The sequence below is a fragment of the Pseudophryne corroboree genome, chromosome 3 (genome assembly GCF_028390025.1).
Source record: "Pseudophryne corroboree isolate aPseCor3 chromosome 3, aPseCor3.hap2, whole genome shotgun sequence".
Classification (NCBI taxonomy): domain Eukaryota; kingdom Metazoa; phylum Chordata; class Amphibia; order Anura; family Myobatrachidae; genus Pseudophryne; species Pseudophryne corroboree.
This window is the reverse complement of record NC_086446.1, coordinates 756,583,010-756,608,425: the sequence shown is the minus strand read 5'-3', so window position 1 is coordinate 756,608,425 and position 25,416 is coordinate 756,583,010. Positions and strand designations below refer to the sequence as shown.

At 45.6% G+C, this 25,416-nt stretch overlaps 1 protein-coding gene across 4 annotated transcripts in view; it reads right to left on the bottom strand.

Moving 5' to 3' along the window:
- Window positions 1-11,866: 11,866 nt before the first annotated feature.
- Window positions 11,867-25,416, bottom strand: part of KCNIP2 (potassium voltage-gated channel interacting protein 2) — a 652,480-nt gene continuing 638,930 nt past the window's right edge. For all 4 annotated transcript variants that reach the window (XM_063962382.1, XM_063962381.1, XM_063962380.1 and 1 more), the window contains one exon: window positions 11,867-17,828. In XM_063962382.1, the coding sequence (XP_063818452.1) occupies window positions 17,781-17,828 (48 nt within the window). In that variant the 3' untranslated portion in view covers window positions 11,867-17,780. The remainder of the gene's footprint in view (window positions 17,829-25,416) is intronic.

The window sequence follows — 25,416 nt, the reverse complement described above, 5'->3', positions numbered from 1 at the left end:
AGTTTACGCTTCTCCTCCGACAATTTTATTTTAGGTTTTGGAGTCCTTTTTTTACTGATATTTGGTGTTTTGGATTTGACATGCTCTGTACTATGACATTGGGCATCGGCCTTGGCAGACGACGTTGCTGGCATTTCATCGTCTCGGCCATGACTAGTGGCAGCAGCTTCAGCACGAGGTGGAAGTGGATCTTGATCTTTCCCTAATTTTGGAACCTCAACATTTTTGTTCTCCATATTTTAATAGGCACAACTAAAAGGCACCTCAGGTAAACAATGGAGATGGATGGATACTAGTATACAATTATGGACGGACTGCCGAGTGCCGACACAGAGGTAGCTACAGCCGTGAACTACCGTACTGTGTCTGCTGCTAATATAGACTGGTTGATAAAGAGATGTCGTAGTATGTATGTATGTATGAAGAAGAAAGAAAAAAAAACCACGGTTAGGTGGTATACAATTATGGACGGACTGCCGAGTGCCGACACAGAGGTAGCCACAGCCGTGAACTACCGTACTGTACTGTGTCTGCTGCTAATATAGACTGGTTGATAAAGAGATGTCGTAGTATGTATGTATGAAGAAGAAAGAAAAAAAAAACACAGGTAGGTGGTATACAATTATGGACGGACTGCCGAGTGCCGACACAGAGGTAGCCACAGCCGTGAACTACCGTACTGTACTGTGTCTGCTGCTAATATAGACTGGTTGATAAAGAGATGTCGTAGTATGTATGTATAAAGAAGAAAGAAAAAAAAACCACGGTTAGGTGGTATACAATTATGGACGGACTGCCGAGTGCCGACACAGAGGTAGCCACAGCCGTGAACTACCGTACTGTACTGTGTCTGCTGCTAATATAGACTGGTTGATAAAGAGATGTCGTAGTATGTATGTATAAAGAAGAAAGAAAAAAAAACCACGGTTAGGTGGTATACAATTATGGACGGAGTGCCGACACAGAGGTAGCCACAGCCGTGAACTACCGTACTGTACTGTGTCTGCTGCTAATATAGACTGGTTGATAAAGAGATGTAGTAGTATGTATGTATAAAGAAGAAAGAAAAAAAAACCACGGGTAGGTGGTATACAATTATGGATGGACTGCCGAGTGCCGACACAGAGGTAGCTACAGCCGTGAACTACCGTACTGTGTCTGCTGCGACTGGATGATAAATAATGATATAAAAAATATATATATATCACTACTGCAGCCGGACAGGTATATATATTATATAATGACGGACCTGCTGGACACTGTCTGTCAGCAGAATGAGTTTTTTATAGAATAAAAAAAAAAACACCACACAAGTGAAGTCACACGATGAGTGTTTAACTTTTTCAGGCAATCACAATATAGTATACTACTAACTATACTGGTGGTCAGTGTGGTCAGGTCACTGGTCAGTCACACTGGCAGTGGCACTCCTGCAGCAAAAGTGTGCACTGTTTAATTTTAATATAATATGTACTCCTGGCTCCTGCTATAACCTATAACTGGCACTGCAGTGCTCCCCAGTCTCCCCCACAATTATAAGCTGTGTGAGCTGAGCACAGTCAGATATATAATATATACATAGATGATGCAGCACACTGGGCTGAGCAGTGCACACAGATATGGTATGTGACTGTCTTGTACTCCTGGCTCCTGCTATAACCTATAACTGGCACTGCAGTGCTCCCCAGTCTCCCCCACAATTATAAGCTGTGTGAGCTGAGCACAGTCAGATATATAATATATACATAGATGATGCAGGCATGCAGCACACTGGGCTGAGCAGTGCACACAGATATGGTATGTGACTGAGTCACTGTGTGTACCATTTTTTTCAGGCAGAGAACGGATATATTAAATAAAACAACTGCACTGCTGGTGGTCACTGTGGTCAGTCACTAAACTCTGCACTCTCTTCTACAGTATCAGCCTCAGGTCAATCTCTCTCTCTCTCTCCTAATCTAAATGGAGAGGACGCCAGCCACGTCCTCTCCCTATCAATTTCAATGCACGTGTGAAAATGGCGGCGACGCGCGGCTCCTTATATAGAATCCGAGTCTCGCGAGAATCCGACAGCGTCATGATGACGTTCGGGCGCGCTCGGGTTAACCGAGCAAGGCGGGAAGATCCGAGTCGCTCGGACCCGTGAAAAAAAACATGAAGTTCGTGCGGGTTCGGATTCAGAGAAACCGAACCCGCTCATCTCTATTATATACAGAAGCTCAAATCTCTCAAAAGAAATATAACAATGTTGCAAAAAAAGGGGGACAGGTCCTATTAATACATATATATGGTGTATTATTAGTAAAACTCTGATCTCTCAAAGAAAAATGTTTTCGTGTGAACACTGTTGCAAAAGCAACACACATCCACAGGCATTTTAGTCTATAAAATAGACTTCATTAATCAATTATAATTGGTCTCTGTTGATTACACAGTTAAATATCTTACACATGTGTCAAATCTGCAGACCTAGTTCATTGCTGCAATCCAATTGATACGTGTAGTTTTCACAACTAAGTGTCCACTCTGAATATTTTAGTTTGCAGAGTAAATATATCTAATCAAATACAAATGGTCAGTGTCAATTTCCACAAGCAGAATGTTCACATCTACATAGATGCTTAATTTGGTTCGTTAGATGGCACAATACATCAGTAGGTACATCATCACGCAGATACATCCTCAAAGATCTGGTATGCAAGGTTAGTTCATTGTTCAAAGGTAATAAATATATATCAATTTCCACAAAGCAATATCCACGTCTGTATCACTGCTTGTTTAAGCTTAATGCATGACACAATATAGCAAAGGAATGTGCTATCAGAAGTAGTGATATTCCAAAATTAATTTATATTCTGATGAATCAAATACAGATCTATACAAGTTTTAACACTTTAAATATTGTCAAACGGTGTAAGAATATTCTTGTGCATATATCTTAAACTGTATTCATAATTCACCTTATTACTGACGATATGAAATCAGAGAGCACAAGGTTAATTGATTCAAATAATTCATTCATCACTTCATGAAATAGGTCTGTGGAAATTCTAACAATTTTAAATGCTAATCAGCAGTGTAAGCACTCCTAAACCCGTTTTTTATGCACATGCAATTTGCAACATATGTAGCAAAAAAAGAAAGAAGTAGCAACATCACCAGTGATCAGGGTATATATGTAATTCAATATGAATCCCAACTGGTGATAGTAAACATAATATGAGGTGGAAGAAAGCAGGGGCATATGGAGCCGTATAGAAGCGCTGAATGGTGTCAGACATTTACATTACCAGCCGCCGCTCCAAGCACATTTGGATGCCGGCGTGTGTCAGTCTCCTCCGCTACTCCGGCGTGACCTGCTTTACCACTTAGCTTCTCACACCTCCCACATGTACAGAGGTGTCGCGGCTACCCGAACCGAGAAGGGGAAGGGGAGTGGCCGCACGACGTCCTCAGTGACGTCAGTCCCGACGTACGTTTCACCGCTGGGCTTGTTCACGGGAGCCTCAATCCCACAAGCCCGGCCCTGACTTTATGAAGCGAGATCAAAGTGATTGACTGATGATTAGAGTCAAATCATCAGTCAATCACTTTGATCTCGCTTCATAAAGTCAGGGCCGGGCTTGTGGGATTGAGGCTCCCGTGAACAAGCCCAGCGGTGAAACGTACGTCGGGACTGACGTCACTGAGGACGTCGTGCGGCCACTCCCCTTCCCCTTCTCGGTTCGGGTAGCCGCGACACCTCTGTACATGTGGGAGGTGTGAGAAGCTAAGTGGTAAAGCAGGTCACGCCGGAGTAGCGGAGGAGACTGACACACGCCGGCATCCAAATGTGCTTGGAGCGGCGGCTGGTAATGTAAATGTCTGACACCATTCAGCGCTTCTATACGGCTCCATATGCCCCTGCTTTCTTCCACCTCATATTATGTTTACTATCACCAGTTGGGATTCATATTGAATTACATATATACCCTGATCACTGGTGATGTTGCTACTTCTTTCTTTTTTTGCTACATATGTTGCAAATTGCATGTGCATAAAAAACGGGTTTAGGAGTGCTTACACTGCTGATTAGCATTTAAAATTGTTAGAATTTCCACAGACCTATTTCATGAAGTGATGAATGAATTATTTGAATCAATTAACCTTGTGCTCTCTGATTTCATATCGTCAGTAATAAGGTGAATTATGAATACAGTTTAAGATATATGCACAAGAATATTCTTACACCGTTTGACAATATTTAAAGTGTTAAAACTTGTATAGATCTGTATTTGATTCATCAGAATATAAATTAATTTTGGAATATCACTACTTCTGATAGCACATTCCTTTGCTATATTGTGTCATGCATTAAGCTTAAACAAGCAGTGATACAGACGTGGATATTGCTTTGTGGAAATTGATATATATTTATTACCTTTGAACAATGAACTAACCTTGCATACCAGATCTTTGAGGATGTATCTGCGTGATGATGTACCTGATGTATTGTGCCATCTAACGAACCAAATTAAGCATCTATGTAGATGTGAACATTCTGCTTGTGGAAATTGACACTGACCATTTGTATTTGATTAGATATATTTACTCTGCAAACTAAAATATTCAGAGTGGACACTTAGTTGTGAAAACTACACGTATCAATTGGATTGCAGCAATGAACTAGGTCTGCAGATTTGACACATGTGTAAGATATTTAACTGTGTAATCAACAGAGACCAATTATAATTGATTAATGAAGTCTATTTTATAGACTAAAATGCCTGTGGATGTGTGTTGCTTTTGCAACAGTGTTCACACGAAAACATTTTTCTTTGAGAGATCAGAGTTTTACTAATAATACACCATATATATGTATTAATAGGACCTGTCCCCCTTTTTTTGCAACATTGTTATATTTCTTTTGAGAGATTTGAGCTTCTGTATATAATCCACCATTCATACGAGTGAATACTACTCTGCCTATCCACACAGATGCTGTTTCTCTTGTGTTGATTACCTAACAGGATAAAGTTTAACTGCCGAATGACAAATGCCCAGGAAATATAATTGAACCAATCGGTGTGTGAATGTCAGCTATTGATTCATTTCTGTTCTTTATACCATTCAGCAATTAACACTGCACATGTGTTATATGTTATACTTTTTCGTTATCTCTCTTATCTTTTTCATCACTCTCTCATCTGGTTGACAGTAGTGCTGGCCAGGGTTCTGCCCTCTTCAGCGTACATTTTACTGTCACAACAGAAAGCAGAAGTGTATCTTCTTTCTTCTTTTTTCTATCCCCCATCCGAAGGGGAAGAAAAATTCTACAGTCAATTTGTCAACATTCAAAGACAACTTTTGGTTCTCCCTTCCAACACTCTCTCATCTGGAAAAGCCTGGGGCCAACTTTCCAGGGACACATAACAGGCAGAGTACAGACAGCAGAAGTGGGTTCTTTCTTCCTTCACATATCATCTTCACTATTCAAGGTCGTACTATCCTGAAAGTAGCCCGATCTTCAATCTCGGAAGCTGATAGGATAGACCTGGCTAGTACTGTGAAGGGGGACCACTCAGGAATACCAGGCACTGTGGATATCACTAAGATGATCACGTATATTTTCAACTGAACAACACTGGTGGAGTAATTCTATACTGCTCACTCTCACTATTATAACTTATAATTTCACCCTTCTATCTTCTTATATAAGAAATTTAGATAGATATATTAAATACTCGGACCATAACTGGTCTCTAATGTTAGGAACAGAAGACCGCATAGGTCATTTTTTTAAGGAACAGAATAAATGTTAAGTTTTAAATTATTCATCTTTACATCATTTCATTGTACAATATGATTTAATATTGACTAAAATTTCAAAAAGAGTGCTCCCAAAAAGGATTTCTTTTGTCTTTCCTTTCCTTCCATATATATACTTTTATAGTATGCAAATTTTAAATGTTACGTCAATGCTGATTGGTTGCCATGGGCAATTTCTCCACTGGCTCACTTCTCCACTTTTATCACTGCTTAGTACATGTCCCCCTCAGATTTAATGTGTACAAAGATTCGGGGGTGGATTGGCCATAGGTCCTACAGGGAAAATTCCTGGTGGGCTGTTTGCATGTGGGGCCTCTTTTGTTTGTTGACATGTGAGGGGTGGTGCTGTTGCCATGGTAACACGGTATACCTCTGGTGCTGCCAATGTGAGGCCACTTCTAAAAAAAATTCCAGAGCCCTTTCAGTTCTCAATACGCCCCTGCCCGACTTTGAAAGAAAGTGCAATGGAATATGCTAGTGCCACATAAATGTTAATAAATAAATGATTATATAGATGTTACAGCCAAGAATTATAAAACCTCTTGGTGTCACTTGGCCTTTCAAACAGCAGAGGAAACTTTAAACAAATTGTAATACCAAAAGCTATATTATACAGGTTTCTTTTTCCCCTGTAGGGGCCAGTTTGATTTATTGTTTTCTGCAGGGGCCAATGTGTGTGTTTTTTCCTGTGGGGGTCAATGTGTTTTATATTTTTCTTATGGAATGTTTTTCATCTGCACTTGAATCTGAGTTGCACGGCACACACATGCACCGCGTTGGTGTTTGCACAGAGTTGCAGTACAGAGTACACACACACACCAATAAGTGCATTAGAAATGTGTTGGCTATTCCTGTGTGGTTACAGGGGGTTGGCTAATCAGACGTAGTGCGTGCGTGTTGCAGATAGTGGTTTCCTATAGAGATGTTGAATTACTTTAGCATAGGGCTGTTGAAAGTTTCAAGGGATGCGACCGATGGTGGCGTCTAAAGATGCACAGCACATGATTGCAGCATCTGTAGACACTGAAAGTGGGCATCTCAGCCCTTGCATTTTTGAATGCACAGATGTACACTAGGGAACTGCATTGTAACGGCATTAGCATAAAGTCACAGATGCTACTGCAGCAAAAGACGCAAGGAAGGCCGCAACTGCATCCAACTCAGAATCAGACCCTATGATGACGAATCCAACCCCCACAACAGACCCCTCCCCCTTTAGGGCTGCTTCCATAAATTTCCTGGGCTGGTTTTCCATCCCAATCCGCCCCTGCAGAGAGATTACAATTGGGGAAGGGTGTGTACTAACGTAATTCTAGATTTCAGTGTAAAAGCATAACAGCCGGTATTTACCCTGCTTTCAGTATGAGAAATTAGTGCATTTGCACCCCTTGCGTTGCAGCAAGGCTTATTCCAGGAGCAAATTGTTCCTTTTTTTGCTCTTACTCCTAACTTTGAGTAAGTACAGTAGTACACCAAACCTGCTGCAGTCAGAGACCGGACCATGCACCGCTCCGGTGCCTCAAGGCGGGGCTTGCCAGACGTGCGTCTTCTCTCACCCGGCTCACACATCCCGGCTGCTTCATTGCGAGTTCGGCTCACACCGACGCGGTGCATGGTCCGGTCTCTGACTGCAGCAGGTTTGGTGTACTGCCTGGTGGATTGTTTAACGTGCTTAAATTGGCCCAAAGAGTGGGTCATTTAGGGTACGAGTCTTTTTATAAATCCATGGAATGTTCCGTTTTTATTCTGTGTTTGAAATAAATTTATCTGCACTATGGGCGCATTCTCCTGATTTTTGTTTCTAGACACATTTTGCTCAAGGAGTTCTGAGTGGCTTTGGAGATTTGCAGCGGTGTTGGTTACACCAGTGTAACAGCCCAGAGATTTATTCACTGTGGACTGAAAAACCCCCATCACGTAATCACCAGCGCACCTGTACCTTTCTTCTAGCATATATATATATATATATATATATATATATATAGTAATGGTTATTCCGCGGCACTCAGTAATGAATCACAGTATAGACGGTAGTTAAACTGCAATGTATGTGTGTGTATATATATATATATATACATACACATACACACACACAGTATATATACACTATATATATATATATATATATATACACATACACATATATATATATATATGTGTGTATGTATATATATATATATATATACACACAAACACAGTATAAATACACTATATATATATATATATATATATATATATATATATAGAAAAGAAAACAATGGAGGGCGCAATGGTGAGTGTAAAATCAGACGTAATTCACTAGCAAAGTATTCACTCACATACATTAAAGGTAAAAGGTAACCAGCGCAATGTAGACAAAAGGTGTAGCCTCCGGATGGCCCACACCGATGACCGCCGTTGCTCCCTGGATACCACCAGCCGCTGTGATCTTTCAGCCGCACGGACTCCAAACGGACCTCACACGCCGGTACTCCGGACACTGGATCCAAGTCACAAGTCCTGCTGGCCACGCCCCTTGGATCCAGTGTCCGGAGTACCGGCGTGTGAGGTCCGTTTGGAGTCCGTGCGGCTGAAAGATCACAGCGGCTGGTGGTATCCAGGGAGCAACGGCGGTCATCGGTGTGGGCCATCCGGAGGCTACACCTTTTGTCTACATTGCGCTGGTTACCTTTTACCTTTAATGTATGTGAGTGAATACTTTGCTAGTGAATTACGTCTGATTTTACACTCACCATTGCGCCCTCCATTGTTTTCTTTTTTACATGTGCCGAGGAGTATGGGTTACTCTTGAAGGAGGATTGCTGCAATAAACACATCTGGACTGATATATATTTCAAGACTTTATTGTTCGAATGCGCGACTATATTTTATTTTAATATATATATATATATATATATATATATATATATATAAAATCAACACAGGGTAGGGCGATGCAGTGTCACAAAGAAGCCTAACCTTATTACCCCAACCACGTAGAGGCCCCTGTGTGGGAGGATGCGGCTCACTCCTCTCTGCACACGGAGCACACAGGGGCAGATGCCGGTCGTTGTCAGGGAGCTATGTATGGATGTGCGGTGCGGTCAGTGTGTTACCCGCCGCCTGCACTGTTCCCTACGATGCTGCTCACCTTTTCCCTCGGCTGGGCTATTAGAGTGAGTCAGCCGTGTGAAGGTCCCGCCCCCGGCCTCCTCCTCTGGGTCCAGCAGCTCCATGCCGTGGTCTCTGTTGCTTGGTAGACCCGGCGGAGGGAGCAGATCTTTTACCCGGTCACCGGGTTGGGAGGGCGGGGGTAAGTGAGCGACACTCACTTCCCTAATTTTTTTTTTTAGTTGAACTCAGCGCCGCCCTTTAAGTGCTACCGCCCTTAGGCAGCTGCCTAAAGCTGCCTAATGGTGGCGCCGGCCCTGCCCTCAGGGCACACCTTATAATTGTGGTCGTTTATGCACATGAACGCATGTACAGTATGGCTTAAATGAATCTTGAGAGTGAAGGAACATTTCATACAAAGTAACGACTCTGTATTTCAAGATTTTGAATACATAAGTTAGAGCGCTCCTAGAAGATTGCTTCTGGCAGCAGATGTGTCATTGAAAAGTGCAAAATCAGTAAAATGACAGGGACGAGATTCCATCTCATAGACGCCAGATGTACAAAGAATTGACAGGATTGCATTCACCACCTTTAGCATCAGCAGTTGGGGTGCTATGCATCTTCAGTAGCGTGAGATACACAGAATGCTCCAACTCCTGTAGTGTACATAGGGCCTAAGTCAGACCTGATCGTAGATGTGCTAAATGTAGCACATCTACGATCAGGCACACTGACATGCGGGGGAACGCCCACAGGGCCGGTTCGAGAACCCTCGGCGCCCCGGGCATGGAATGGGGGCGTGGCCTAATACAGGGGCGTGGCCAGTTACGCCCCCTGTACAGTAGAAGCGCCGCTTAAATGCTGAACGTCATCGCGCACCGCACAGCAAAAGGTCCTCTCCACGAAGGGAAACTAGACGCGTAGTGTCTAGTTCCCTTTGCGGAGAGGACCTTTGCTGTGCAGTGCGCGATGACGTCATCGCGCACCGCTCAGCAAAGGTCCTCTCCGCGAAGGGAAACTAGACGCTACGCGTCTAGTTCCCCTCACAGGGGACCACAGCCGGGACCACAGCCGCAGAGCCGGGGGACACAGCGGGCAGCGAAGGGCACAGCAGTGGCGGATCTTGCCATGGTGCGACGCCCTCCGGAAGGCGGCGCCCCGGGCAAAAGTCCTGCTTGCCCGTGGCAAGATCCGCTACTGAACGCCCAGCACAGTGCTAGTCCACCCCGCATGTCAGGCCCGTCCCCTCGCCCCCACAGAAGTTAAAAGCATGGCACAGCGGCGATGCTTTTGTACTTGAAGAGTAGCTGCCTACCTGCGCAGATCATGCGCGCTGGCAGGGAGCTACTCGTCATTGTGCTGGTCGCAGCAGCTTCGTGTGACATCACGCAGCCGCCGTGGCCCACCTCCCCAATGGTCCGGGCACGCCTGCGTGGTCCAGATGGTGCCCCCTAAATGGTGGCCAAATGCTGCCGGCCCGCCCCCTCCCGCCCAGCAATCGCCACTGTCTGTCAATCAGGCAGAGGCGATCGCAGGCCTAAGACAGCCGTCTGCTGTCTGGCACGCTTCGGCGCACTGCGGCTCCGGCGCATGCGCAGTTCAGACCTGATCGCTGCTGTGCGAAAATGCACAGCAGCGGTCAGGTCTGAATTAGCCCCATAGACAGGGCACTCTCCATTAGCAGTGGGAACAATATTATGAATATATTCTGGTTCCTTGGTTTCGTACCTGTATTGAGCCCTTTTTTAAGATACAATCATGACACCAAAAGCACCAAGATGAATACATTTTATGGGCAATATTTTCTCAATGATCAGCATCAATGTTCTAAATATTAACGGTTTCATCCCTCACATCCTTTACATAAATGCACCACAGCAAAAATCAGTTTATTGTATGGCAAATATTTGCTTCTGATTTTCATCAATCTACAAATTCAAGCCAAAGAATCACTTTCATCTCAGTTTGGGTAAAAATGACCAAAAATCCCTATAGGGCCCATATTCAGTTTTCCTCAATGAAGTACTGTAGGTCTCGGTAGCATACGGGGCCCTTGTTAAGTTTTCCTCAATGAAGTACTGTAGGTCTCGGTAGAATACGGGGCCCTTGTTCAGTTTTCCTCAATGAAGTACTGTAGGTCTCGGTAGAATACGGGGCCCTTGTTCAGTTTTCCTCAATGAAGTACTGTAGGTCTCGGTAGAATACGGGGCCCTTGTTCAGTTTTCCTCAATGAAGTACTGTAGGTCTCGGTAGAATACGGGACCCTTGTTCAGTTTTCCTCAATGAAGTACTGTAGGTCTCGGTAGAATACGGGACCCTTGTTCAGTTTTCCTCAATGAAGTACTGTAGGTCTCGGTAGAATACGGCACCCTAGTATTGCCAATTTTCTTTGCTCCTCTATGTGGTGTGAGGAACAACTGACAATGCTGGTGGTTGTGAAGTGTCATTGTTGCCCCAACTGCATTCAGGCAACACTACGAAGACATTAGGGATGGCCATCAATAGTCCCATTGGCAATTTACATCGATGGTGAGAATCCATTGACGGTAAACCATCAATATCGATGAACTCTGCTTTGTGAGACTCTGCTTCAACGGGCCAATGAGGGATGAGGGGGGAACGGCTAGGCTGTGCATCATGGGCCAATCAGGTTAGAGGGGCCAGGGCTAATTGGTGCTTCAGGGGGTGGAGCTATGTGGTGTGTGTCCCTGCATCATGGAAAAGAAAAAACATTGCCATCTGCACTGCTATGGATGAAGGAGGGGTGTGGTATATATTTTCGACATTCACAATGATATGATAATGTCAACATGGTCTTAATACCGACATTGACCATGTCTATATTCAGCCTGTTGACACTGATGCTATGTCAACATGCATCAATGGCCGATGGACATCCCTGGTAGACATTGCCCGAACTTAATACATTATTAAAAATTAACAATAATGACACGAAGGGCATGTCTTGTGCATAGCAATCTTGGTATTTATTTTTGTTTTTGTACAAAATATACATATCTGAAATGCAAAGCAGCTATTATAGGCTAACTAACTAGACATAGTAGAGTATAGTGAGTTAATCTTCTATATACACAGCTCATGCGATAATAAGTGAGGTTTTGTTTTTACTTTTTATTTCTATTTTTAGGTCAGTGCGGTTTCGCTTCCGTAATGACGATGAAACAGGCATTCAGACGGCGGAACACGACAAAGAGTAGTCTGATGGAACATACCTCCAAGTCAGGTGATAAATATGAGGTTAATGCAAACTTTCAATCATGTACATGTCATGCTGGAGGACTTGACACTCCTAGGCAACTCATCCCAATGTCAAGTCGTGGAAGCTTGCTGGAGAGCTGTAGGGATTCTCTTCAGTTCCAGCACTGGGATATTGCTAATTGTGGATCTCAGCTGTCATATACACTGGCTGAGTTACAAGCAGCCATACATAATCTCTGGTTTCCTAAAGCATGCTTCTAATTCTTCTTTAGATTTTTTTTTATTGATTTTTTCCATTTTCCAACCGCATATAAAAACAACACAAAGGGTCTCCCTTAAAATTTCTACATTTTGGAAGATTATTGCACTGTCCGAAAGAAAAACTAAATAAGAAAAATGTGCATAGGAATTCTATACCACTTAATTTACGCTGCCCTATCATTTGTGAATCCCAATTAAACGTCGCTTTATGGAACATTCTCTGGCATTAGATAGGTCAAATACAAATCAGGTGACACAATTGTAGGGTGGGGAAGTTACAGTTATATCTGATCTCTGTGTTCAGATGATCTACAACACTACAAATTGGCGTGACACGTCTACTCCCATTATTTTCAGATATTACAGATTGCTGAAGATTTTCTACCCTCCCTGTGAGCATATAATAAAATCTGCCATCTTTCTCAACCTTGAAGACTAAAGGAAGAGTAGGGTATTGTGTGAACAATTTAAATACACAAGGACTTTAGGCCAGGGGTCTATTTATTAAGCTATGGTTGGCGATAAAGTTGATGGAGATAAAGTACTAGCCAATCAGGTCCTAACCTTCAGCTGATTGGCTGGTACTTTATATTCATCCACTTTATCTTGATCCAAGGCTTAGCAAATAGATCCCTTAATGTCTAATAACTAGCTAGATATTTAAGTTGCAGATACATCCAAGTTGTTAAAAAAAAAAATTAAAAAAATCTCACACAGAATGCTACGTGGTATTTGCTTATCACAACATATCTCCCAAAATCTTTTTGCTCAGAATCGGTACATGGGGTGCGGCCAAGGCACACTGGTGGCATTCCTATGTTGTAGTGGGCATGGTTTCACCCGCAATCTGCTGTTTTTTGCAAGAAAAGTCAATTGCTGGGGAATGTATGCAAGGCCGAAAGTAGGATTTTTGTCACCTGGGGCAAGGCAGTACTTTGAGGGCTCTGGTCCAAACCCCCTTCATCCCCTTCCCAGGCCAGTCTTACCAGTAAAACTGAGGAGTTTAAAATGTTGGTATGAAATTGGGTTAAGTGTAAATACATTGACTCTAGCTAAGTGCACAATGTATTTAAGATGAAATCAATGAATGCAGTTATGGAGCTTGGATACCTTGCAGGAGCCTAGAGGCAATCGCGCTATGGAACTAATTAAAATTACACAATGTCATTGAAGAACTTTTAACATTTAACTAAAGTTCCAAATCGGTAAAATTGCTAAATGATTGATAAAAACAGTATTTTCAGTATGTACGATGTATTACAAAAGCAATGATCCCACACCTCACACTCGGCTCAGAAACGCTGTGTAGTACTTACAAGGCAAAGGACAAACAAAAGCAAAATAAGGTGATGGCGAGATGCAGAAGAAATTATAGTAATAACTCTCCCATATGTTGCTGCACTAAAATGAATTCAAAGTAAATAAAAATGTACACATATAAACTGCATACCATAAAAGTTAAACGTTTTACTTGAATATACAGTCCAGTGTATTCTACTGCTACCGGTGTGGGCAAAAATGTTTCTGTGTGTGGACCCTGTGTTTATTGTAGGTCTCAGCGAATCTATATAGGCAAATGCAGGGGGGGTTTCTGGTTGCCCAGAAACCCCCTTCCTCTTGGCAAGTGGCTCAAATAACAACAACAGCAATGGTATATAATACAATTACTAGAGCTGCCGCCACATCATTTAGTTTAAGGGACAGAGCAGAGCTGCTGCACATGCCCAGTGGTAGCAGCTTCTGCTACCAAGTTTGCTGTATGTGTGGATCTGAGTCCTCAATCAGTGCACTGGACCAGAGAGCAGCTACCAGGAAGAAGAGACAGGAGCCGTATCATGAGGTGGGAGAATATGTGGTTAGAACGTGCAGTACTATTATGTTTGTGTATTTATTATGGTATGTTTAACCTTTTCCTGACCACTTATTTATATTATTTAAATGTTTGAAAAGCCTATACAATAGACCACTTATAGTGTTATTTATTAATACTGTATCCCATACAGTATACAGTGTATAAAAAGACCAATGTTTACATTAATGTCCAGGGTATTCTAACGCTCCCCCAGACTCCTACACTTGCTCCAAAATTCTGCAGAGTGAGAGACTGCTTTACTGCATTTGGACCCCCCTCTAGAAATCCTGCATTTGCCACTGGTAGGGGCAGCAAGTGGGACACACTCTTTTGCATGAATCCACAAAATAAAACCATAATGTCTATAAAGCATGAAGGCCCAGATCATACTCGCCTACTCTCCCGGAATGGCCGGAAGGCTCCCGAAGATCAGGTGACCCTCCCGCCCCCCGGAAAAGCAGGCAAGTCTCCCGATTTTGCGGGTCCCCCCATGCCTGGCCGCCCACTTAGCGAGTAAAGTGGGCGGTCCGGGCAGTTGATGACGTGATTCGTGCTGAATCGTGTCATCATAGCCACGTCCCCTGCTGTATAACGCCGGTAATCGCGGCATTACAGAGCAGGGGGCGTGGCTTAAATGATGTGCCACAATAAGCCCGCACTGTTCTGCCTCCGCACCGCCCCCCTATTCACGTCATAGGCCTGCCCCGCCACCCTGCTGAGCCGACCTTGCTGCTCTCTCCCGGAGAGAGCAGCCAGGATGTCAGCATGTATAGCCCAGATTTATCAAGTCTTGGAGTGTGATAAAGTGCACAGTGATAAGCATCAGCCAATCAGCTTTGAACCATAGTTGCCTACCTTGCTGCACCATCCTCCAGGAGGCTGCAGCGTGGTAGGCTAATGGGGGGGTTTCCGGCAGCAATGTGGTTGGTCCAGGGGCGTGGCCGACGGGGAAAGAGAGCGGTGAGGGGGCGTGGCACCATACTCGCATCATCGTAGCCCCGCCCCCGCTAAACAGTGCCGAGTAAACAGGCACTGTATCCCCCTCGGACCGCCAACTTATTCTCTGCTGTGGGCGGCCGAGGGGGAGTGCGGGGGCTGCCAACAAAAGCGGGACACTTGCCCACCTTTCCGGGGGGGCGAGAGGGCTACCCGATTTTCGGGAGCTCCCAGCCTTTCCGGGAGGGTAGGCAAGTATGCTTTGAACTGCCATGGTACAGGCTGTCTTTGAAAAATGACAGATAGGAGCTGATTGGTTAGTACTCTATCTCCGTGTAATTTATCACTCTCCAAGGCTTGATAAATCTGGGCCTAAACAAGAACTTATTTGGTGTTGCAAATAGGAAGAAGCTGTTTGCGAGCACCAAGTACTCAAATCCGGAGTGACAGGAACCATTGCTCTTTTTAACCTGCTGGAACGACCAAATTTATCTGCCCACAGCGCATCATCCACTTGCAGCTCCTTTGGAAAGGGGCTGATAGATCTGTAGATTTGTAGTGAAGCACATGGATGACAAGTTATGCCTGAAACGTACAATGTACTATTCAATGAAACCTCTATTTTAAACATTTTTAGAAGATGTCCCATAAACACATTACAGGGTCTCACTCTGCCTTCTCTCATGTGACGCATATTCATTTTATATATGTCTTACCTATTCACTAACATTACACCTGTGGTGTTATTATGCTGTTTAAGCAGAACATTTAGGTATCAGGGCTCATCTACTAACTTTGCATTTACATGCAACATATGCACAACACCCAATAAGCAATTAGCTTTTATCTCCTGGTGCAAGTAAGGCAATGACGGCAAGTCTCTGATTGGCGGCAATGTTTAAGTGCACATTATAGTAAATGAGCCCCAGGTAGGAACTGTCAGTAAGAACAAATCTAACGGCCCATATTGGGGAGACCACATCTCACTGTAATCTGTGGGAAGGCCACCACGCAAGGGGGACTAAATGTCCAAAGGTGTCTAAAGATGGACGTTTCATTTAATAGGAAATTTGACTTTTCCTTCTATACAGTTAAAGGGGCAGTATTATCAAAGAGGCAGAAAGTTAGTTACACTCTGTAATATGTTCAACACAGATCCCAAGATCTGTAAGAACTTATATCCAAGTTATCCGACACAAATGTGGTGAAGTTCCGAACACTTACTCCAGGAGGCGGTGGAGAAGCGTCATCAGACAATTATATATTCATTACAGATATACAGTAAGTATGCATAATTATGGAACTGCGCCCAAAATATACATGTACTGTATTTAACTTTCTCCTTCAATTCCATTTATGTATGTATATAATATACATGCATACAGTATATATCCCTCCCTCTCTCTCTCTATATATATATATTCAAGCTTGTCTAAATATACTGTATATATATATATATATATATATGTATTTGAATTTTTTTACTTATCATTGTACTTATATTTACGATCCCTTCTTAACGGTGTTAAAAAAAATTCAGGCCCAAATGTGTTTCACCCAATCCTTAGACTACACGTACGACTAATGGTAATGTCCCTTCCACTGTAATGCTACTACTATTGCTCCAAGTAACCTTTCTCTAAGGAAAGTCATGATTTATATTTTCTGTAATTAATGCTCCCAATGACAGTGTTTGTTCTTTAAATAACATAATTCCAAAAGGGTACTGTAGAAACACGTGCCAAACACAGAACCCGCCTTATCTACTTTGCTTGTCATTCGCTTCACTGCAGACTCACGTTTTCAGCAAAGCAAAGGTAGGTAACCCATGGTTCACCTGCTGATGTGGGACTACAAGTCCCAGTATTGTTATCCAGCCAAAGGCTGGAAGGGCACCCTGGTACTTGGTCCCACAAGGCCTTTTTGGCTCCAGTTTGCATAACCCTGCTATAAAGGAACATTTCCAACTTAAAAACTCAACGGAAAATCATTATACTTTAAATAATATTAGTACTATACAGTATATTAAACAATACTCTGTAAGGTTGGGCAACATCCATCTTTTCTCATTGGTTCACGGTAAACTGAGAGTGTATCTAGCCGTTCAGTTGAGGTATATTTTTAAGGTCGTGATGATCAGCAATTAAACATATTAAAACATACAGCAGTTAATCATGCGTAATATGATAACGTAATAGCGATGCAGTGATACTTTCATCGTTTTCTGAAACCGAAAAGTAAAACAAGATCCGTGTAAAGTCTCTCTCTGGTTTTTGGACATCAGCAGATAGTTAGTTTCACTCTGTAATATGTTCAACACAGGTCCCAAGATGTGTAAAAAGTCATCCAACACAAGTGGCGAAGTTCCGGACAGATACTCTAGGTGGCGGCGTAGAAGCGTCATTAGACAAGAGCCTTGGAATCTTCAGCTGAGGGGTCGTCTTCTTTATGCTTTTCTGTTTATATATATTTTGTACAATGACTGGGGAATCATACAGAGAATATGTTTGCATTTTAGTTTGCATTAGACACGCAGTTCTGTAATTGTGCAGTCAGAAGCATGTCCATTCAAAAAGTGGAATCTCAAGAAATCTTTCGATCGCAGCCGTCACTAAATTACGTTGTCAAATAGCTGCATGGATCTCATGATATTTTCATCCTGCCGGAGACATAATAGATAGTTATAATAGCGCAATTGTCAATTAAAACAAGAGAGGAGACCACAGACCATTATATAGTAATGAACCAACATCAGCAGGAAAGTCACAATTAGGACGGGTAGCAGTTGAATTACCGACTGACAAAATACCGACACTCATAATCCTGACAGTCTTTGACCGACAGTCAAAATACAGACAGGGTCAAAATACCGACATTTATTATATTGACATGTTCAAAATGCCGACATAGTCAGAATCCCGACATTTGAAATGCAGACAAGGAAATTTTGCCCCAAAACAGACTTGTTCATACTTTACCATCCCATTGGACCTGGAGGGGGAATATAATAGTGGCGAGCATAATGAGCGCAGCGAGCCATGCGAGGGGACGCGGTACACTTACACGGTGTCCATGTCGACCTATGTTGACATCGACACAAAACCCCCCCAGAAAAACTCATGCCTTTATTTTGAAATGTCGGCATTTCAAATGTCGGTATTCTGACTATGTCGGCATTTTGAACATGTTGGCATAATGAATGTCGATATTTTGACTGTTAGTCAATGGCTGTCGGGGATTATGAGTGTCGGTATTGTGTCGGTCGGTAAATCATACTGAACCCGCTTGGCGATTAAAGGCTTCATGTGACTGTGGTAAATGTTAGCATTTTACAACTGTGGAACTATCGGCTGTAACTAGCGCCTAACATTCCCCATGCTGCTGTTGTTGGCTCCTCATATTACTGGGCAGTGTGTGCACTTTATGAGTGATTAAAGCACCGAGAAGCACTGACGCTGAGAACTAGAATTGTCTGGTTATAATATAGAACACAGCATCACGACTCTGACCGATCTCATTTACGAGAGCTGAGGTTACACTGATCTATATGATATATACAGGATCAGCACAACTTCATATCCATGGAGATAAAATGGGGAGGATTTATCAAAGAATGGAGAAAGATAAAGTACCAGCCAATCAGCTCCTAACTACCATGTAACAGGCTGTGGGGCAGATGTATTAACCTGGAGAATGTAGTGATAACCTCAAGGTGATAACCCACCAGCCAATCATTACGGATTTGTAAAATGACAGTTAGGAGCTGATTGGCTGCTGCGTTATCACCTTCCACTTATCACTGCTTCATCCCTTCTTCAGGCTTACTACATCTGCCCCTGTGTTTGAAAAATTACGGTTAGGAGCAGATTAGCGGGTACTATGGGGGTCATTCCGAGTTGATCGTAGCTGTGCTAAATTTAGCACAGCTACAATTATCTTCCCTGACATGCGGGGGGACGCCCAGCACAAGGCTAGTCCGCCCCGCATGTCAGTCCGGCCCCCCCGCACAAATACAAAAGCATCGCACATCGGCGATGCCTTTGTATTTGAGGAGTAACTCCCGGCCAGCGCAGCTCCTGCGGCCGGCCGGGAGTTAATTGTCGCTGCCGCTGGCCGCAGCGGCTGCATGAGACGTAACGCAGCCGCCGTGGCCCGCCCCCCCAGCGGTCCGGCCACGCCTGCGTTGGCCGGACAGCTCCCCCTAAACGGCGGCTTAATGCCGCCATTCAGCCCCCTCTCGCTCAGCGACCGCCTCTGTCTCAGAAGCGATTGCTAGGCAACGAAAGCTGCCATGCGCCGACGCACTGCGGCGCCGGCACATGTGCAGTTCCGACACGATCGCTGCGCTGCGACAAACTGCAGTGAGCGATCGGGTCGGAATGACCCTGTGGCCGGAGAGACTGGCCAGCCACACGTGTAATGGCGTCTGCGGCACTGAAGGGGTTGACCCTCGTGCCCGGCGCAATGTTACGGACTGTTTGGAAGTTTGTTTAATGGTGTGTTTTACTTTTGACATGTCATATGTAGTGCTCTGTGCACCATTGCAGGAAGGCATGTTTAACTGTATCTATTTTATATTCAAGACAGGCTCTGTGTATATTTAAAGGGAAACACGTGTTTAAATGAAATGTATTTAAAGGAAAAATGCAGTTACTATAGCTGTCTGAATGAGCAACTCTTATCCTCTGGAAATAGGAAGTGGCATGCTAATGGCCCTGTTCTATCAGAGAGGTGTGAAGGACAATACCTTTTGATGTGTAAGTTCCTTAGGAGAGATACTAATCATTGGGTTTATGGGCTTGGATTTGATATACGATCCCTGAATGGAAGATAAAGGAAGGAAGACTGTTTGTTTGTATTGTAGCCATTCCTGTTGTAATCTTAAACACTGGGATTGCCTGGAGATGTGAATGACCAGTAACATCTGTATTTTGAAGATATGTGATAAATTTATCAATAGTGAATGTTAATCTGATACCAAACGTTGTCTGGGTGACAGGAAGGAGGATATTGTTTTATTGCACTTATATCCTTGTAAAATGTAATTTATTGGTATTTTGTAAAATAACCTGATTGGTTGGAGAAGACAGGGAGGGCTTACCCCCCTGTGGTACTGTGTGGAAAACTGACATAAAAAGGAGACCTGCGTGCCTCCAGAGTTGTAGTTATACCATCTTATTCTGCTGGAACATCTTGCTGTATGCTGTTGCCCCTAGCAATAGGGAACTATATTTGAGCAAATAAACATCATTGCCTCAAGAAGATTGCTTCATCTTGTGACCAACAGGGTTAGGCCAAACCTAGCCCCGTCCTCCGGCTGTCCAGGGAAGCACCTAACGTCTCCAAGCTCCGCCTTCCGCCGGCTACTGGTAGAGGCCTAGCAAGTGGCTAGTGGGGATTCGTCAGCACCACACAGCTGTGGTAAAGCAGTGCGTCGGCACATACAGAGCAGAACCGTGGTTCCAAACGCCACGGCAGGTTAGGAGTTTGGTGGTGGCAGCGAGAACCCGCCCACAGCGCAGTGGGTGGAGTCAGTAACAGGCGGTTACTGACGGTAAGCGGGAATCCCCTATGTGGTCAGGCCTCGTGCGGCTTGACCTTCCATTCTGTGCGCAGTCGACGGGACGCGGCAAGCGGTGAGTGCTTCCGTACGGTACCGTCCTGTCACAGAAATTGTTGGCATTGCGGTGGGATATTCCCAGGCGGCTTTTCATCACCCGATTGGAGAAGCCGAGTTACTCAGGAGAGGAGTAACTGCAGTGCAGGAGAACGCACAAGATGGCGGAATTCAGCGGAATGTCCAAGGAGGATCTGGAGATCGTATGCCAGGGGAAGGGTGTGGATATCCCTTCCAACGCGTCCAGAAGCGTCATGAAGGCGGCGCTCAGGAGCGTGGAGGAGTCTCATCGGGCGGAGGTGGAAAGCACTGACGGCGTCAGCATCGCAGAGGACGGCCCAACAGTGGACCTTCGTAAGGAACAGGTGAGAACCACAAGCCCTGCCCTCTCTCACAGCAGCAATGTTTCCCAGCAATCCCTAGCAGGGCCAGGATCCCAACGTCCCAGGGGGGGCGGCCCGGATACCCTAGCAGATCGGCTAGCGGAATTGGGGGAAAGGGCAACGGAGCAAGAGCGCTTGATCATCATCCAGATGTGGCGTGATGAGTGGGCACCACAGGCCGTGGTACCCCGGGAGCCGTTGTCAGCTGTTGTACACAGATCAGGACGTATACAGTTTGCCAAGTTTGCAGACAGTGATGGGGACATTGATGGACATTTGTAAGTTTTTGAAAGGACTTGTAAACTACACGATCTACCCAAGTCAGAGTGGGTGAGACACCTTGTGCCCACTCTGCATGGAGAGGCCTTGGAGGTCTATCGAGGAGTGGCGACGGAGGACTGTGGGAACTACGACGAAGTCGCGAAGGCCCTCCTCCAGCGATTCTTCATCACTCCAGAGTCTTACAGGAAGAAGTTCAGAGACTTGCCCAAGAATCCTAGCAGCACCCATGAGCAGTTCGCCACCCAGCTGCGGCAGTACGTGGTGAAGTGGGTGAAGGATTCGGAAGCCACTACATGGGACGCACTGATCGACCTGATCTGCAGGGAGCAGTTCTACCGCAGGTGCGCCCAAGAAGTGAAGGAGTGGGTGCTAGATCGAGAGCCACCCAGCTTAAAAATGGCTGCCCAATTAGCCGACAAATATGTGGCAATTCGGCCACGGGGGCAGAAGCGCCCCGCCAGCAGCCAGCTCCAACAGACTGTACCACCAAGGGGACCCCCCTCTTCAGCTCATCACCCCCAAAGACAAGCATCTTCCAACCCGGGTGCTCTTGGCCAGCAACCGCACCGCAGCGTCCCTGCAACTGATCAGAGATCATTGGTGCCACGACTGGAGAAGAAGTGCTACGGCTGTGGGAAAATCGGACATCTGAGGATGAACTGTCCTGCATCCCAAGCACCCCAGACTCGTGCCCCAAATCCGAGTGCTGGAGCCCGGATCGCTTGTTTGACGAGAGGAGATGAGCCTACAGAGACTGTTCCCCCTCCAGTCAGTCCGATGGAGTGTGGCGAGAGACAGGTGCACTCTGCGGAGAGAGTCACCTGCATGGCCAAACAGCCCCTACACAACATGTGGAGGCACCTGCAGCCAGTCCACGTGGGACCCCTGCAGGGAGAAGGCCTAAGAGACTCTGGGGCCTCAATCACTGTGGTGAGCCCCCACCTTATAGATCCTGCTGCAGTATTGCAGGGTCGCACTGCCACGGTCACCCTGGCAGAAGGAACAGAAAAAGCGGTCCCCATGGCAAGAGTCTACCTGGACTGGGGAGCTGGACCAGAGTTGCGAGAAGTTGCCGTCATGGATGGTCTCCCAACTGATGTGGTCCTAGGAAATGATCTGGGTGGTGGGATCGTCACTATGTTTGTTGGCGCCATTCCCCGGAGTCAAGTTCCAAAACCACCGTTGACATCAGCTACTCCAGCACAGCCCAGCCCAGAGGAAAAGACTACAGCTGCTAGACAACTGCCAGCACAGCCAACCACAGCATCAACCAGCCCAGAAGAAAAGATCACAGCGGCTAGATCAGTACATCGACCCCGCATGCCTTTTGCCTCTGGTATGCCTACGTCCCCTAGCAACGCAGAGGATGTCGGTTCCAGCTCGTTTGATCCTGTGGGGGTGCCCAATGATGCTCCTGACCCAAGTGGTTTGCCAACTCCGGCGGTGAGTATGAGAAACCACACTGACTTTTCCATGACTGACCCCTACCAGACTGACCCTAGTAGTCCCCACCTAGATCCCCCTGTAGAGTGTCCCAATTTAGGAGAGATTGAGGGCCACAGGCAGGAGTTTAGGGAGGCTCAACTCTCTGACCCATCCCCGAAAGGCATGAGGCGCCACTCTGGCAGCGGCCTTGACAGGGTTGGGGCGGGGAGGTTGACCTGCCGGGAAGGGTTAAGGTACAGGGTAGCCCGGAAAGTGGGAGGGGATAGACCAGATAGGGAATGTGTCCAACTGGTCCCCTCAGGGAACGTTCCTGCGCAACCGGTGTCGGTTGCCAGCGAAACCCCTTTGGACAGTAACCCGGAGACAGACCGTACCCTGAAGTGCCTGACACAGAGCTTACCCTGGTCTGGAATGTCGGATGACGCCCAGACCAACTGTAAGGCTGGTGCCATGCGTTGGCAGCCGGGGCACTCCAGCGGTTGTGTTGTCTCTGGGCCTCTGCCCATAGGAGAACCCTTGCAGCAAGTTGCTGTGGACATAGCAGGTCCCCTGCCTGTGCACAGTAGATTGGGGAAGACATGCAGCCTCCCTGTAGTGGATGCCACACAGGATCCAGAGGCTGGTGGTCTGGCCGCCATCACTGTGGCACAGGTAGCGGACGAGGAGGGAAGAGTAGGCCTAGGTGACAGGGTAGGTTTCCCGAGTCATAGGTCGACGGAGGAGGATTGGAGGGCAGGTCTGACGGTTAGGGCAGACAGTTGCCAGTTAGGTATGACGGAGGTGCAGTGCCTGGGGCACCATGTGGGAGGAGACAGGGGTAGGCCCAACCCAGAGGGGGTGGAGGCAACCAGAGGCTGTCCCCGGCCCACATCACCCAGACCGGTACTGACCTTAGAACCTGTAAGGCCCTACGGACATGTTGTCATTGACTTTAGTCCTGTAGTGAACCCCTTGACAGAGATGGCTAGGAAGGGCATTCCCAAGTCAGTGGACTTTGCACCCGCTTGCGAGTTGGCATTCCAGTCATTAAAGGAGGCTCGGGTACCTGCTCCAGTGCTGATGGCGCACATTCTTGACCAGGACTGTGTGTTACGAACTACTGCGCCACTGCACGGACTGGGAGCAGTACCGAGCCAGAAAGAGCCATATGGGCAGGAGCACTCTGTGGCCTGGTTGAGCAGTATACTGCTATTGTGGGAGGTGGGGTATGCCACAGTTGGGACACCTTGGGTGGCACTTGGTAGGAACCGGCCCCCCACCGTGGTGACTTACCACCTACCTGTTAGGTGGCTGCAACCTACCTTGGGGGAATTGGACAGACTTTTGTGATGGAGCCTTGAACTTGGACTTCAGGTGGACTATTTGAACATTGTGCACCCACGAAGAGAGGCCCACTACACTATGGATGAACTGTCTAGGCCAGAGCCTACACATCCCAGGTAGCGTCCCCTTCACCCCAACGGACTGCGGGACCAGGACCCAAATCGTTGGGACATGGGTCCCTGGTTGACCCGCTTGAATGGGGGGGGGGGAGGAATGTGGCCGGAGAGACTGGCCAGCCACACGTGTAATGGCGTCTGCGGCACTGAAGGGGTTGACCCTCGTGCCCGGCGCCATGTTACGGACTGTTTGGAAGTTTGTTTAATGGTGTGTTTTACTTTTGACATGTCATATGTAGTGCTCTGTGCACCATTGCAGGAAGGCATGTTTAACTGTATCTATTTTATATTCAAGACAGGCTCTGTGTATATTTAAAGGGAAACACGTGTTTAAATGAAATGTATTTAAAGGAAAAATGCAGTTACTATAGCTGTCTGAATGAGCAACTCTTATCCTCTGGAAATAGGAAGTGGCATGCTAATGGCCCTGTTCTATCAGAGAGGTGTGAAGGACAATACCTTTTGATGTGTAAGTTCCTTAGGAGAGATACTAATCATTGGGTTTATGGGCTTGGATTTGATATACGATCCCTGAATGGAAGATAAAGGAAGGAAGACTGTTTGTTTGTATTGTAGCCATTCCTGTTGTAATCTTAAACACTGGGATTGCCTGGAGATGTGAATGACCAGAAACATCTGTATTTTGAAGATATGTGATAAATTTATCAATAGTGAATGTTAATCTGATACCAAACGTTGTCTGGGTGACAGGAAGGAGGATATTGTTTTATTGCACTTATATCCTTGTAAAATGTAATTTATTGGTATTTTGTAAAATAACCTGATTGGTTGGAGAAGACAGGGAGGGCTTACCCCCCTGTGGTACTGTGTGGAAAACTGACATAAAAAGGAGACCTGCGTGCCTCCAGAGTTGTAGTTATACCATCTTATTCAGCTGGAACATCTTGCTGTATGCTGTTGCCCCTAGCAATAGGGAAGAGTTCTCTTTAGAACTATATTTGAGCAAATAAACATCATTGCCTCAAGAAGATTGCTTCATCTTGTGACCAACAGGGTTAGGCCAAACCTAGCCCCGTCCTCCGGCTGTCCAGGGAAGCACCTAACGTCTCCAAGCTCCGC